Source organism: Vipera ursinii, assembly GCF_947247035.1.
Source record: "Vipera ursinii genome assembly, chromosome: Z".
In the NCBI taxonomy this organism is placed as follows: domain Eukaryota; kingdom Metazoa; phylum Chordata; class Lepidosauria; order Squamata; family Viperidae; genus Vipera; species Vipera ursinii.
Genome location: NC_139517.1, coordinates 125,273,397 through 125,289,451, shown reverse-complemented (window position 1 = coordinate 125,289,451; position 16,055 = coordinate 125,273,397). Strand labels below are relative to the sequence as shown.

General features: G+C 40.4%; 1 protein-coding gene across 1 annotated transcript in view; it reads right to left on the bottom strand.

Annotated features, from left to right (window-relative positions):
- VILL (villin like) overlaps positions 1 to 16,055 on the bottom strand; it is a 68,976-nt gene that overhangs the window by 38,306 nt on the left and 14,615 nt on the right. The window contains exons 2-5 of the mRNA XM_083376980.1: positions 15,085 to 15,175; positions 6,237 to 6,311; positions 2,482 to 2,678; positions 1,745 to 1,853 (exon numbers count right to left, since the gene is read on the bottom strand). Coding sequence (XP_083233106.1) covers positions 1,745 to 1,853; positions 2,482 to 2,678; positions 6,237 to 6,311; positions 15,085 to 15,159 — 456 coding nt within the window. The 5' untranslated portion in view covers positions 15,160 to 15,175. The remainder of the gene's footprint in view (positions 1 to 1,744; positions 1,854 to 2,481; positions 2,679 to 6,236; positions 6,312 to 15,084; positions 15,176 to 16,055) is intronic.

Genomic DNA, 16,055 nt, shown 5'->3' with positions numbered 1-16,055 from the left:
CCTGTGGTTACAACAGTTATAGCAAGCTGGGATCACGTGATCATCATTTGTATCCTTCCCAGAGCGCTTCCAATAAGCAAAGTCAATGGGAGAAGCCAGATTCTTTTAGTAACTGTGTGATTCGCTTAACAACACAGGCAAAAAAAGGTTGCAAAATCAGGTATGACTCCCTTGACAAGCTTTTCGCTTGGCAATGGACGTTCTGCTCCCAGTTACGGTCGTAAGTTGAGGACTCCCTGTGCTGTTAGAGCAAGTAGAATTTTAGCGGTTAAAAGCTGTCTCCTTAAGAGATGGCCTTCTGGGAAATGTAGTTTAGTTGTTGGTCAGATCTCTGTCTTAACTCAGGGCTTTTCAACTTTTTCACCCATTGTACCACTTTTAGGATATGGCAACATCCGAGTACCACCAGTCGCCTAGCAAGGTGTCAAAAACTTAATGAACAAAAAAAAAAGGAAAAAAGTGATGAAGTACAGGTAGTCCTCGACTTACAACAGTTCGCTTAGTGACTGTTCGAAGTTACAATGGCACTGAAAAAAATGCCCCCCAAGCCACAGCCGAGCAAGACGTCTGCCTGCCCGCCCGGCAGCGCTCTTCCTCCTGTCCAAGGTTTTCATTGTTGTGGGCATTTCTGTTGGGGATTGGCAGTGGGGGTGGGGTGGGGGGTGTTTGGTTTTTATTTTCCCCCCTCTGCTGGGTGGTTGCATCAGGTTTTGGTTACTTCACATGACCCTGGGATACTGTGACCGTCCTAAATATGAATCAGGTGCCAAGCATCTGAATGTAAATCACAAGACCCTGGAGATGCTGCAACATTCCAGCTGATGGCACTTCTTCTGGGCTCAGCAGAAGCGCCAGGATCAGTGCCGAGCACCAGCTGGATCCTGGCGCTGATCCTGGCGCTTCTGCTGAGCCCTGACAGCCCCGAAGAAGCGCTGATCCCGGCGCTTCCGCTGAGCCCTGACAGCCCTGCAGTTCCAGCCATCTCTCGCTCAGGCTTGTGCGATGCTGCCACCGGTTCAGCTCATTCCCCTCCCCTGCTACCACTTTTCTAGGATGGTTGCGTACCACCTGCCAGGTGCCAATATACCACAGGTAGTACCCATACCACTGGTTGAAAAGCCCTGTCTTAACTGGCCACTGGGAGGGACTTGTATTTTTATTATGGGATATCCTGTTTACGTGCCCAGTCTTCTATCTCTCCATGAATCTTAGCCACGAGGGTTGGGAGCTCCATTAGAATGGAGAAATCTATTATCCTTTTACCTACGCGATGGGTCCCAATTACAATCTGCATTCCAGAAGAACCTCTGCTGTAACTATACGTTATTGACTTGATTATGCCTGTTGAATAAAGTAATTTTATGATTCATCCGTGGAGTTAATTCGGCCTGTTTCAAGTGAAATCCAGCAATCTCTTTGCTTTTGAGCCAGTACACTCTCTGTATTATACGACTTGCCTCCAAAAGTTGTGGGTGCTCCATCACTGGAGGTTTTTAAGAAGAAACTGGACAAGCATTTGTCTGGAATAGTATAAAGTTCCCTGCCTGAGCCGGGGGTTGGACTAGATGACCTCCGAGGTCCCTTTCAACTCTGTTATTCTGTTAATCTGTTACAGTACTGAAAAATTAGTTTTAGATTTTCTGTCAGTTTACCTCCTGGCCTGGACAGTTGCATCTACTGAAGTTTAGTTTTGAGAATGCAAATATATTAAATACAGTATACATCGGGGAAGGGCTACTGTTACCTCTGTGGCTGTCACATGCTTCTTGCCCTTAACATGAAGTAGTCGTTTCATGTTGTACATGTTGGTCTCGACATGCTTGAACCCTGAAGCCAATCCTCCCTTCTTGTAGCTGTCGAAAACAAGACTTCATAGTTAATCACAAATGGGGATAGTTTTAGAAAAACAACTGGGTACGCTAAAGACGTTGGTCCCGGAGCTAGTTAGAATCTTACTTTAGTTTTTTTTTAAAAAAAGAATAGGTTACTAGATCTCATTGTTACAGATAGTCCTCAACTTACAGTACAACCATCACACAACTTTCCAATTATGGTTGTGATGGTCACATTGCGACCAACTTGATTTTACAATCTTTTTTCTTCGCAGCGTTTTTGCCGAATCCCAGAAGCAAGTGCTAGTTTTCGGCAAAAACGTAAATCACAAGGATGTGACGGTAGGATGCTGCAGATGGCTATAATTGTAGGTGGGTTGCTGAGTACTCGAAACGTGGTCCCATGACTACAGACGGAAGGGGCAGCTGTGGAAACTTTGGAACTGAGTGATAAGTACACACACACACACACACACACACACACACACTGGGAAGGTCTGTTGTATTTTTGAACAGTTGCTAAGCAACCGGTCAAAGGTTGAGGACTGCTCAAATTAGCGCCTTGTTGAACAAGTGAGCAAAACTAAAATAAAAGACAGGGGAGATTGGTAGAGTTGCACAGACGAGTTTTCTGGTTTCCGTCGCTCACATGATGCCTTTCTTAAAATAACTTTTGAAAGCAGCCGATTCATGTCCTTGAACCTCCCGGTGTTGTATGGCTCTGCCTTCCAAGGAATCGTCCATTTGAGTGACATAAAAAGCAGCAGCTCCTTGTTCATCCTGAGTGGCAGTGCGCCCGATCCAGTAGTGGAGATCAGTGCCAAAACTATGTTGCCTCTTTGTGTTCTGGAAGGGAACAAGCAATGGCGTTGAACTACTTTCCAGTTGGCGTGAGAAGGTTGGGAAAAGAAAGAATCTTATTACTTTTTTTTAAAACCATGGTAAAATAATGCCAAAACACAGTATAGATCACTGATGGCGAACCTTTTGGAGACCGAGTGCCCAAACTGCAACCCAAAACCCACTTATGTATCGTCGGGTGCCGGGTGGGCGTGGCCCATTGGGTGGGTGTGGCCCATTGGGTGGGCGTGGCCCATTGGGGTGGGTGTGGCTGCGGTGGTAACGGTAGACTGGGTGGGACTAAAAAGTTCAGTCAATCAATTCCAACTTTGCAGGATCTTATTTTTCCTGCAAGAAGTTGAAATTGATTGATTGATTGAACCATTTTTTTTTTGCACATGGCGGCAGAGGCCTAAAGCAAAAAGGTTTTATATAACCAAGCTGAAGGCCTAGGACTGGGGCAATGGCAAGTGTGCCCACAGAGAGGGCTCTGCGTGCCACCTGTGGCACCCTTGCCATAGGTTCACCACTACGGGTATAGATAATCCTTGACTTAAAGGCCTGGGGAAGGGGTCTCCAAACTTGGCCCTTTTATGACTTGTGGACTTCAACTCCCAGAATTCCTCAGCCAGGCACGGTGAGGAATTCTGGGAGTTGAAGTCCACAAGTCATAAAAGGGCCAGGTTTGGAGACCCCTGGCCTGGAGACTAAAACATATGAAGAACAGTTGCAGGATTTGGAAATGGCCAGTCTAGAGAAAAGAAGGACTGGGGTGGGGGGACATGATAGCAGTCTTCCAGTACAAAGAGGGAGGGGCTGGCACAAAGAGGAGGGGGTCAACCTGTTCTCCAAAGCACCAGATAGCAGGACAAGAAACAATGGTTGGAAACTGATCAAAGAGAGAAGCAACCTGGAATTAAGGAGAAACTTCCTGACAGTGAGAACAATCAACCAGTGGGACAGCTTGCCACCAGAAATGATGGGTCCTCCATCACTGGAGGTTTGTTTTTTTTTAAAAAAACTGGACAGCCACTTGTCTGAAATGGAATAGGGTCTCCTGCTTGGGAAGGGGGCTGGACTAGAAGACCTCCAAGGTCCCTTCCAGCTCAATTCTGATTCACTGGTTAATTGTCCTCACGGTTAGGAAGTTTGTATGCTTATGGTTATGTTACTATGCAGAATGGTATCTTTTTGAGAGCTGAATGCAATGAAATTTCATTTTTAATGTATGTTGATTAGCATACATTTAAAGTGACAATAAAGTTTCTATCCTATCCTAACATATCCTATCCTACCCTACCCTACCCTACCCTACCCTACCCTACCCTACCCTACCCTACCCTACTCTACTCTATTCTATTCTATTCTATTCTATTCTATTCTATTCTATTCTATTCTATTCTATTCTATTCTATTCTATTCTATTCTATTCTATATTCCATATTCCATATTCCATATTCCATATTCCATTTTCTATTCTATTCTATTCTATTCTATTCTATTCTATTCTATTCTATTCTATTCTATTCTATTCTATTCTATTCTATTCTATTCTATTCTATTCTATATGAATCTGGCTTCCCCACTGATTTTGCTTCTCAGAAGGAATTTGGAAATTTCCAAGAAAGTTCCACACCCATTTGCACTCTGATTCAGGTGGCTCTGAGGGCATGGATAAACCTCCAAATGGCCTCAAAAACTCTCAGAGGGAGTACTAATGGCCAGGAGACTGCAAGGAATATAAATCCTTCCAGCCTGCACCATTCAGTCAGAAATGAAGAAGTTTCTTGGATGAGAAGTGAAACATTTTCAAGGAAAAACAAAGTCCAGTTGCCTTTTTGAAAGAAAAAAAAAGCATCTTTGGGATTTGGTTTATTTTTTAAACAATTGTAGAATAATGCCAAAGCACAGTATGAAATGTTAGGAAGTTGTATAGAAGAGTAACCTTAATTACATTTCTAGTGGAATGTCACACATCCTCTTTTTTCCCCCTGGGATTAGTTTTAAAACAATAAAATGATGAGACAGAAGAGACTCAGTGGCTAACGTTGGTTTCTTGCTACAGAAAATAATTCTAACTATAGTTAGTACTTGATTTACGAGTACAGTGGTGACCAAAATTTCCCTTGCTTTGGTGAAGTGAATTGTGCCCAGTTTTATATCCTCTCTTTGCCATGGTGGTTAAGCAAAATCACTATAGTTGTTAAGCGAATCACTGCAAACGTTACGTAAATCTCGCTTCCCCCACTGACTTTGCTTGTGGGAAGCTTGGTGGGAAGATTACAAAAAGGGATCACATGACCCAAGGACACCGCAACCATTGTATAGACATGCTGGTATCTTTGTGCCTGAATTTTAATCATGTGACCGTCGTAAGTGTGAGGATCCATTGTAAGTCACTGTTCAGTGCTGTTGTTACTTTGAACGGTCACTAAACAAATGGCTAATAACTCTACTGGTCAATTATACCCCGGCTCCCCCATTTCCTGTCTCCAGTAAAATATGCAATAGAATGGAATAGAGCAGACATGTCAAACACAAGGCCCGGGGGCCAGATCCGGCCCGCGAAGTGGTTTCATGTGGCCCGCGATGCCATCCTGGAAACAGTGAGGGAACGGCCCCCTCTGCCTTGGCCCTGGCCCAGAGACCCTCCTTCTGCCAGAGACCCCCAGATCTGTCCCACTCCTGCCCAGGCCCCCATAGGCACCCTTGATGTGAATGATGTAGAGCTGGCCACGCCCACCCAGTAGGCCGTACGCACTCTAGCCACGCCCACCCAGTAGGCCATGCCCACCCTGGCCACGCCCACCCGGCCCCCTGAGGGCAACCACAATGCTGATGCGGCCCTCAAGGAAATTGAGTTTGACACCCCTGGAATAGAGCAACAGAGTTGGAAGGGACCTTCTAGGTCATCTAGTCCAACCCCCCAATATTTTAAATATTTTAAAACATGAAATAGTTGAAAAAATCAGGGGAAAAACTCTCGTGCCTAAAAATCTTGCTGAAATGGCAGTCTCTGAAGTGGCCAGGCACAAAAACGGCAATGATAATAACAAAAACCGGACTTACACGAATGTCTGAATCTGATTTAATACTGGTTTCAGTTAGTTTCATCTTAATTTCACCAAGATAGAATGGCTGAAACTTCATTAAGAGGACCGTGTTAAGGTTGACATTAGAAGGATAAGGAAGTTGATCCAGAATTTTAAAAATTAGCAGACTGAATTTCATTTGAAGGCAAAATAGTGAGAGCAATCTGCAAGCATGGTTAATGGTATTTTAAATCACTAGAAATCTTTGCATCTAAATCTCTACTTTATAAATAGAAGATGCTAAATCCAACCACTTTGGGTTCACTTTAGAGGATTTTTTTTCCCCTTCAATGTATCTCGGTAACTTTAAGACTTGTGGACTTCAACTTCCAGAATTCCTCAGCCAGCCATACTGTGGTAGGGAAATTCTGGGAGTGGAAGTCTACAAGTCTTAAAATTGCAACGTTTGGAGACCACCTGCTCTAGTGCATAACATATTTAGTTCAATTATCCTTTCTCCATGGTAGCTTACATTTAATATGATGTAGCAGTCTCCTTCAAAGAAACTCCCATAAGCCTTTGCGGGAATAGGATCCATCTTCATATTCTGAAACAGAAGAGAAGAGATAATATGCTGGGTGGAAACTCATCAAGTAGAGAAGCAACCTGGCATTAAGGAGAAACCTCCTAACAGTGAGGACAATTAAGCAGTGGAACAGCTTGCCACCAGAAGTGGTGGGTGCTTCCTCACTGGAGGTTTTTAAGAAGAGACTGAAACAGGCACTTGTATGAAATGATATAGGTTCTCCTCCTTCCAGCCCTATTCTGCTTAATTGAATTCCTTGTAAAATGCTTTGGAAAGTGGCAGAGAAATCCTGTAAATAAATAAAAAAATAAACGTTTAGCATAGGGCAGTAGAACCAGGAAAGCTTTGGTGAGAAAGGAAAAACTTATGCGTAATAAAAAAAACAACATGCAAGCCCAAACAACTACAAAGGAGATGGACAGCTGCATAAATAATTACATAATGAGATAAGATAATCTTTATGTCATTTTTCTGTGTACACACTGGCACATATGAAAAAAATGATATTCTGATGCCCACTCTCAATAGAATATATATATATATATATATATATATATATATATATATATATATATATATATATATATAGGGACGCGGTGGCTCAGTGGGTTAGGACGCTGAACTTGTCGATCGGAAGGTCGGCAGTTTGGCGGGTCGAATCCCGAGTGCCGCGTAGCAGAGTGAGCGCCTGTTACTCGTCCCAGCTTCTGCCAACCTAGCAGTTCGAAAGCACGTAAAAAATGCAACTAGAAAAATAGGGACCACTACGGTGGGAAGGTAACAGCGTTCCGTGCGCCTTTGGCGTCTAGTCATGCCGGCCACATGACCACGGAGACGTCCTCGGACAAGCGCTGGCTCTTCGGCTTTGAAACGGAGATGAGCACTGGCCCCTAGAGTCGGAAACGACTAGCACGCATGTGCGGGGGAACCTTTACCTTTATATATATATATATATATATATATATATATATATATATATATATATATATATATATATATATATATATATATTCCCCTATCCATACACACACATGCATATGCTGTATATATAGAATAGAATAGAATAGAATAGAATAGAATAGAATAGAATAGAATAGAATAGAATAGAATAGAATAGAATAGAATAGAATAGGGAATGGAACGGAAAGGAATAGAACAGAACAGAACAGGGAATGGAACAGAACAGAACAGAACAGGGAATGGAACGGAATGGAATATGGAATGGAACAGAACAGAACAGGGAATAGAACGGAATGGAATATGGAACGGAACAGAACAGAACAGAATAGGGAATGGAACGGAATGGAATATGGAACGGAACAGAACAGAACAGAACAGGGAATGGAACGGAATGGAATATGGAACGGAACAGAACAGAACAGAATAGGGAATGGAATGGAACTGAATAGAATAGAATACTTTATTGGCCAAGTGTGATTGGACACACAAGGAATTTGTTTTCGGCGCATAAGCTCTCAGTGTACACAGATGCAACAACAAAGTGATAGGTCCTGGATCATAAATTTCAGTTACAATCATTAATCATAGGATACAAACAACAAGTGATAAATCACCAGATACCAATATCTTATGAGAAGGTAATAGGAAAGATGAGAAAATGAGAAAAGGTGAGAAATGAGGAAAGACACGGAGAAAGATGAGAAGATGAGAAGGATAATAGCAATACAGCTCTACTACATGGGTAAAAATATCTTTAGGCAAAAGACAGTGTTGTGGGAATTAGGGTTCCAGCAGAGTGATGGCTCAAGAGGAAAAAACTATCTTTGCATCTAGTTGTTTTGGCATGCAATGCCCTGTAGCGACATCCTGAGGGGAACAGTTGAAACAGATTATGTTCAGGATGTAAGATAATAATACATATTCTTATACTGTATGTATATGTAGATACATATCTATCTATCTATCTATCTATCTATCTATCTATCTATCTATCTATCTATCATGTCTATCTTCATCTATCTATCTATCTATCTATCTATCTATCTATCTATCTATCATCTATCTATCTATTATATATCTGTATCTGTATCCATTATCTACATCTCTCTCACTCTCTCTCTCTCTCTCTCTCTCTCTCCATCTCTATACCTATCTATTATCTATCTCTATCTCTGTCTCTATACCTATCTATCATCTATATCTATCTATTTATCTATGTATCTACAGTATCTATCTATCTATCTATCTATCTATCTATCTATCTATCTATCTATTATATATCTGTATCTGTATCCATTATCTACATCTCTCTCTCTCTCTCTCCATCTCTATACCTATCTATTATCTATATCTATCTATATCTATCTATCTATGTATCTACAGTATGTATGTATGTATGTATGTATGTATGTATGTATGTATGTATGTATGTTTCTATCTATCTATCTATCTATCTATCTATCTATCTATCTCTATCTATCATCTATCTATCTATCTATCTATCTATCTATCTATCTATCTATCTATCTATCTCTATTATATAACTGTATCTGTATCCATTATCTATGTCTGTCTGTCTGTCTGTCTGTCTGTCTGTCTGTCTGTCTGTCTATCTATCTATCTATCTCCATCTCTATACCTATCTATCTATTATCTATCTATCTCTATCTCTATACCTATCATCTATCTATCTATCTATCTATCTATCTATCTATCTATCTATCTATCTATCTATCTATCTATCTATTACATCTGTATGTATCCATTATCTACAACTCTCTCTCTATCATCTATCTCTATCTCTATACCTATCATCTCTCTCTCTCTCTCTCTCTCTCTCTCTCTCTCTCTCTCTCTCTCTCTCTCTCTCTCTCTCTCTCACTGTCCATTTTGAATACATCGTGGAAAGAGGAAATTTGAGAATTAACAAGGTTGACAGATACTATACGGTGCAAAGCTATTATAGATTCTGGATGTTCTGCTTCGGATACCACAGAGCCCCCTCCTCCCAGAAGGTAACAAGGAAAACAGGTCATAAAGAGGATGTGTAGCATCCCAGACAATATGGCAGAGCCTGATAAATCAGATCAAGATCGCAACTCAGCAATAATACACCGCGGCACGAAGTGCTCTGCTCAGTAATTTGATGGAGAAAGAATCTGGAAAAAAATTGGGACTTCGTGATTATATATGCGGACAGAAGCAAGAATCTTACATGCACCAAGATGGAAAAAACACTGATTTCCATAATGGAAGAATGGATGCCAAAGGTGCTGCATTGACAGAGATGGCAAAACTTTTTTTTAATTAAAGAAGGTAATTGATTGGTTTGGTTTCTACTTGAAAACCGCTTCTGGATGTTTTGCTTGAAACTGAAAAAAAAATGTAACTTTGATTTTAAGTTTTGGTGATTAGAACTATTTTGTAATTATAGAAATGTCTTGAAACGTTGCGAAACATAAAAGGAAATGTTGACGTTGGATTGCTCTGCACCAAAGAAAGTTTTCTACAGGTAGTCCTCAAACTTACAACAGTTCATTTAGTGACTGTTCAAAATTACAACAGCACTGAAAAAAGTGACTTAGGACTGTTCTGACTTATAACTTGACACTGCAGGGATTCACTTAGCAACTGTGGCAAGAACGGTTGTAAACTGGGGCACATTTATTTAACAAATGTCTCACTTAGCAATATAAAGTTCAGGCTCATTTGTAAGTCAAGGACTACCTGTACTCTTTTTTTCTTTACATCTTTCTCTTTCCTTTTCCTATTTTTCTAACTATTATGTCTTCTATATTTTTAACATAATCAAACTTAATAAAAGTTACACACATACGTATTCCACAGCAAAGCTTTTTCCTGCTTTTTCTTTTGTGCTACAAGCTGTTGTACTTCAGGAAGTCCATCAGCCCAAATTAACATGATTCCTTCTGAATTTAGAATAGAATAGAATAGAATAGAATAAGAACAGAACAGAATAGAACAGAATAGAATACAAGAATAGAATGGAATGAAATGGAAGAGAAGAGAAGAGAAGAGAAGAGAAGAGAAGAGAAGAGAAGAGAAGAGAAGAGAAGAGAAGAGAAGAGAAGAGAAGAATGGAATGGAATGGAATGGAATGGAATGGATTGGAATGCAATAGAATAGAATAGAATAGAATAGAATAGAATAGAATAGAATAGAATAGAATAGAATAGAATAGAATAGAATAGAATAGAATAGAATAGAATAGAAAGAATACAAGAATAGAATGGAATGAAATGGAATAGAATAGAATAGAATAGAATAGAATAGAATAGAATAGAATAGAATAGAATAGAATAGAATAGAATATAGAATAGAATAGAATAGAATAGAATAGAATATTATAGAATAGAATAGAATAGAATAGAATAGAATAGAATAGAATAGAATAGAATAGAATAGAATAGAATAGAATAGAATAGAATAGTATGGAATGGAATGGAATGGAATGGAATGGAATGGAATAGAATAGAATAGAATAGAATAGAATAGAATAGAATAGAATAGAATAGAATAGAATAGAATAGAATAGAATAGAATAGAATAGAATATTATAGAATAGAATAGAATAGAATAGAACAGAACAGAACAGAACAGAACAGAACAGAATAGAATAGAATAGAATAGAATAGAATAGAATAGAATAGAATAATGGAATGGAATGGAATGGAATGGAATGGAATGGAATGGAGTGGAGTGGAGTGGAGTGGAGTGGAATGGAATGGAATGGAATACAATACAATAGAACAGAACAGAACAGAACAGAACAGAACAGAACAGAACAGAATAGAATAGAATACAAGAATGGAATGGAATGGAATGAAATACAATACAACAGAACACAGAACAGAACAGAATAGAATACAAGAATGGAATGGAATAGAACAGAACAGAACAGAACAGAACAGAACAGAACAGAATAGAATAGAATAGAATAGAAGGGACCTTGGAGGTCTTTTAGTCCAGCCTCTTGCTCAAGCAGGAGAAGCTACACCATCTCAGACAAGTGACTGTCTAGTCTCTTCTTAAAATTTGTGAGTATGGTCTGTATCTTAAGATCAGGCTTCCTTAACTTTGAGTTCTGAGGTCCAAACTATGATTGCAGGAATTGGTTATGTCTAGTCCAGGGGTAGGGAACCTTGGCTCTTTTATGATTTGTGGACTTCAATACCCAGAATTCCTGAACCAGCCATGCTGACTCAGGAATTCTGGAAGTTGAAGTCCACAAGTCATAAAAGAGCCAAGGTTCCCTACCCCTGGTTTAGTCTTAATGAAAAGAAGGACTAGGGGGGTATGATAGCAGTGTTCCAATATTTAAGGGGCTGCCACAAAGAATAAGGGGGTCAACCTATTCTCCAAAGAACTTGAAGGCCAGACATGAAGTAATGCATAGAAACTAATCAAGGAGAGAATCAACCTAGAACTAAGGAGAAATTTCCTGACAGTTAGAACAATTAGTCAGTGGAAAGGCTTGCCTCCAAGGTGCCTTCCAACTCTGTTACTCTTTTATTGCAAGAAGCAGTAGATTATTTGATCTCCATAGCTACAAAAGAGACAGGACCTTGTTTTCTTCTGATCCAGCACTTGAAGCCAAGCATTGCAAATAAAGAATACAAATCTATTCATGGTAGAGTTAAACCATTAGACCTTATTGAGAATGCAAAACATAAGCGATCAGTCAGAGTAGGAGACCCAAACTCACGCTAGAGTGAACAAGGTCCTACATTCAATTTTGCAGTTACTAAGATTGTTGGACGAGCAGATACAAAAACAGCCAGGGAAGTGATTGAAGCCTGGGAAAGAGGCCCCTCATCAGTCAACAGGAATGCTGATTTACCATCAGCTTATCAAATACTTAGGAGGCAAGGGCTTGGCAGTACAAGGAAACAATAGCCAAAACTTAATAGCCGGCCGACAACACCCCAATCAACATCTTTAAAAAACCATACACACCAGGCACCATACACAGATTAGCCCAAAGCACACATTCCGGTGAGAAAGAAGTTCCATGAGGATGGGCTTCAGCACAAGTCCAAAATCTCAGAAAATTAAATCTCTGGTTCTGGTGACTGACCCAGATTGGATCCTGCAACATTATCTTGGGACACAGCCTTCCTTCTTGCTGAGAATTCCTCAGTTCACCCCCATTTTTCCCCATGAAAACCTCTGGAATTTCTAAATATCCCTGGAGCTTCCGTGCCTGGCTGGCACAGTCTTATTTCAAAATCCACTGAAACCTTTTTTTTGGCTTCATTCATTAACCAGGTGAGGTTTTCTGCTTCACCTCGCACAAAAGTTGTTGAACTGGATAAGCTTGTTGGTCAGAACAGCATTACATCAACTGCTTCTAGTAGGCTACAGCTTGATGGCTAAAGGTTGACAGTATCTATAATCTTTGTCTCAGAGGGTTGCTAATACTGATTTATTTTTTTATCTGCCAAGGTCAGTCTTGACCAGTTGAGGCAAGCAGCAGGCAGGCCAATATTCATCAAGCCTAACCCTCTCTTCCATGTTTGGTTCAAAACCCAACTATGCAAAGAAGAGCAACTAAGATGATTAAAGGCCTGGAGAGAGAAAATATATGAAGAACATTTGCAGGAACTGGGTACGTCTAGTCTTGAGAAAAGAAGGACCAGGGGTGACGTGATAGCAGAGCTCCAATATCTCAGGGGCTATTCTCCAAAGCGCCCGAAGGCTGGACAAGAAGCAAAGGATGGAAACTCATCAAGGAGAGAAGCAACCTAGAACTGAGGAGAAACTTCCTAACAGTAAAGACAATTAACCAGTAGAAAGATTTGCTGTCAGAAATTGTAGGTGTTGAAGAAGAGACTGGAGACCCATTTGTCTGAAATGGTATAGAGCAGGGGTAGGCAACCTTAGCTCTTGTATGACTCATGGACTTCAGCTCCCAGAATTCCTGAGCCAGCCACACTGAGGGGAAAGGGAGAGTTTCCAAGCTGAGGCATGCTGGCTCAGGAATTCTGGGAGTTGAAGTCCACGAGTCATAAAAGAGCCAAGGTTGCCTACCCCTGGCCTAGACATATCCAGTTCCTGAAACCGTTTTTTATAGCTTCCAGTCTTCTAATTATCTTTGTGGGTGGTCTGTCAGATTGATCGATCATGATTTGTGAAGTACAGCTGGATGGATGCAAACACAGCAACTAATAATTTTTTAAAAATGTATTATTTATTATGAAATGTATTTGCTCCCCATTTTGTGTCAAACCACTCTGGGTGACTTACAGCATAAAAGCATTACAAAAAAAATTGCAATCATCAATTGGAAACCAGCAAACAGGTGAAATAAAACCACCCTATCCTTCAGGTCTGACCTGTGCATGAACAATGAGTGTCCACTAGGAACATAGTCCCTATGGTTTATTTGGCGGAGAGCAATTTGTAAACACAGCTAATTTTAATTTATTTTTAAAAATTAAGTTTAAACCAAACCTTGGATGAAACAGGCACTGACTTTGGATCAGCAAGACTTTGGATCTGAGTCTAAAAAGTAGGTGCTTCGAAGTTCTTGCTGTTGTTCATTCACTAAGTTGTGTCTGACTCTTCACAACACCATGGACCACAACACGCCAGGAACCCCCGTGCCCCACTATCTCTCTGAGTCTGTTCAGATTTGTTGTGTTGATGACACTATCTAACCATCATCTTATCCTCTGCCATCCTCTTCTCCTTTTGTCTTCCATCTTTCCCAATGCCATAATATTAAATTAAATTAAGTTACAATTAAACCTAACCACAGTGTGATGTGCAGCATGACATTTGCTAGCTGACGGCATTGTATAAAAACCAGTTGCTTTTGTTAACTACTAAAAAACTAACTTCAATGCAAGCTACAATTTTTTGTCGTTTATCTCTGCACAAATGCAATCCCCATGGCTGCTATAGTTAATCCCTTCCATACAGGTAATCCTTGACATACGACCTCAATGGAGACTTGCTTATTATGGTGATATGTTGTAACGGTCATAAAGGTTCAGTTATATGACCTTTTTGTAGTGGTCATTAAGAGGGAAGCAACCTGGAACTAGGGAAAAACTTCCTTACAGTTAGAACAATTAACCAGAGGAACAACCTGCCTCCAGAAGCTGTGAATGCTCCAACACCGGAAGTTTTTAAGAAGAGATTGGACAGCCATTTCACTTGAATGGTGAGCAGGGGGTTGGACTGAGCAGGGGGTTGGACTAGATGACCTCCAAGGTACCTTACAATTCTATTATTATTATTAAGTGAATGTCCTGGTCGTTAAAGGAATGCTGCAGTTGATAAGCGAAAAAGTAACTTCCAGTTTTCGGCAAAACCATCATATAGCACAGTCATGTAACTGTTGGATACTACAAATGATTATAAATACAGCTGTCCAAAGCGAGGTCACATGACTGGGGGAGCAGATGACCACTGGAATTTTGCAACCCGCTCATAATTTCATTTTTCTGAGTAACTTGTAACTTAACCCCACTTTCTAAAAAGACCAGTTGTATGTTGGGGATTACAAGCTAAGCAATGCACTGCTGTGTCAATCAATGCAGAAGGGTTTTAAATGAAATGATGGTCCCTAAGCACGTAAAAATGCAAGTAGAAAAATAGGGACCGCTACGGTGGGGAGGTAACAGCGTTCCGTGCACCTTTGGCGTCTAGTCATGCCGGCCACATGACCACGGAGACGTCCTCGGACAAGCGCTGGCTCTTCGGCTTTGAAACGGTGATGAGCACCGGCCCCTAGAAACGACTAGCCTTTACCTTTACCTTAATGGAATAAATTTAATTTTGTGGAAAACGTCAATGATATTCTTACATTGATGGTCCATATTTGGAGACCCAGTTTCTGTTCAATCGGCGGAAGCCCCATTTCTCTTTCAAGATCTGTCATCTTTGATCAGGTTAAGCTGCAAAAACAAACAAGGGGTTAACATAAAAAAATAATCCTGTAAACTTTTTATTTTTCATGTTTTTCCCCCTTTAACTGTGGAAAGTACAACACCTCTGGCGGGAAGATCCCTGGAGGCCTAATTAATTTAGCATCTTAATTTATATCCCTCCTTTGTGCGCTCACTCAAGGCAGGTACCACTCAGAAACAGAACAAAATATAAAATAACTCCTTCTAAAATGGTGACCAATCCTATTCAAAGAGACTGGATGAAAAAGGAAAGTTGGATTCCTTTTTTTGTCACAGAAAAATTTGTGTGTTCAGCAGAACTGCTGGACAAACGCGTCTCCTGGTACAAGGAACGAAACAGGAGAGAGAGAGAGAGAGAGAGAGAGAGAGAGAGAGAGAGAGAGAGAGAGAGAGAGAGAGAGAGAGAGAGAGAGAGAGAAATTTCCTCTTTATTTAACAAAACACAACAGGAAGATATATAAATGGGAAGCAGAAGCAGTGGTCAAATAAACATCGCCTCTAGAAGTGTTTCTCGTTCAATTTACACATGTATTACATTTAAAAAATAACAGTTGATGTTTAAATTGCATCCACTGGCAGCCTACCAAAGCTGACTCATCAGCACCCTCTCCCATCATGCGTTACCTTAATGAGGACTAGCGATCTGCCTCTTTGGATCTAAATCCCTCAGGATATATGAAACTGTCAACTTCCTATCTTTGCCCTTGACTGACCTTGTAATTGAAACTGCACAGTGTAAACCTTGGCCAGTCATCAATTGCCCCATTCCTGCCATCTTTAAAATGGAAGTTCAGATTAAAAATTTAGGCCCTATATCAATTGTTTTTCCTGAAGTAGAACTGCACTGGGGGAAAAAAACATTTTGATT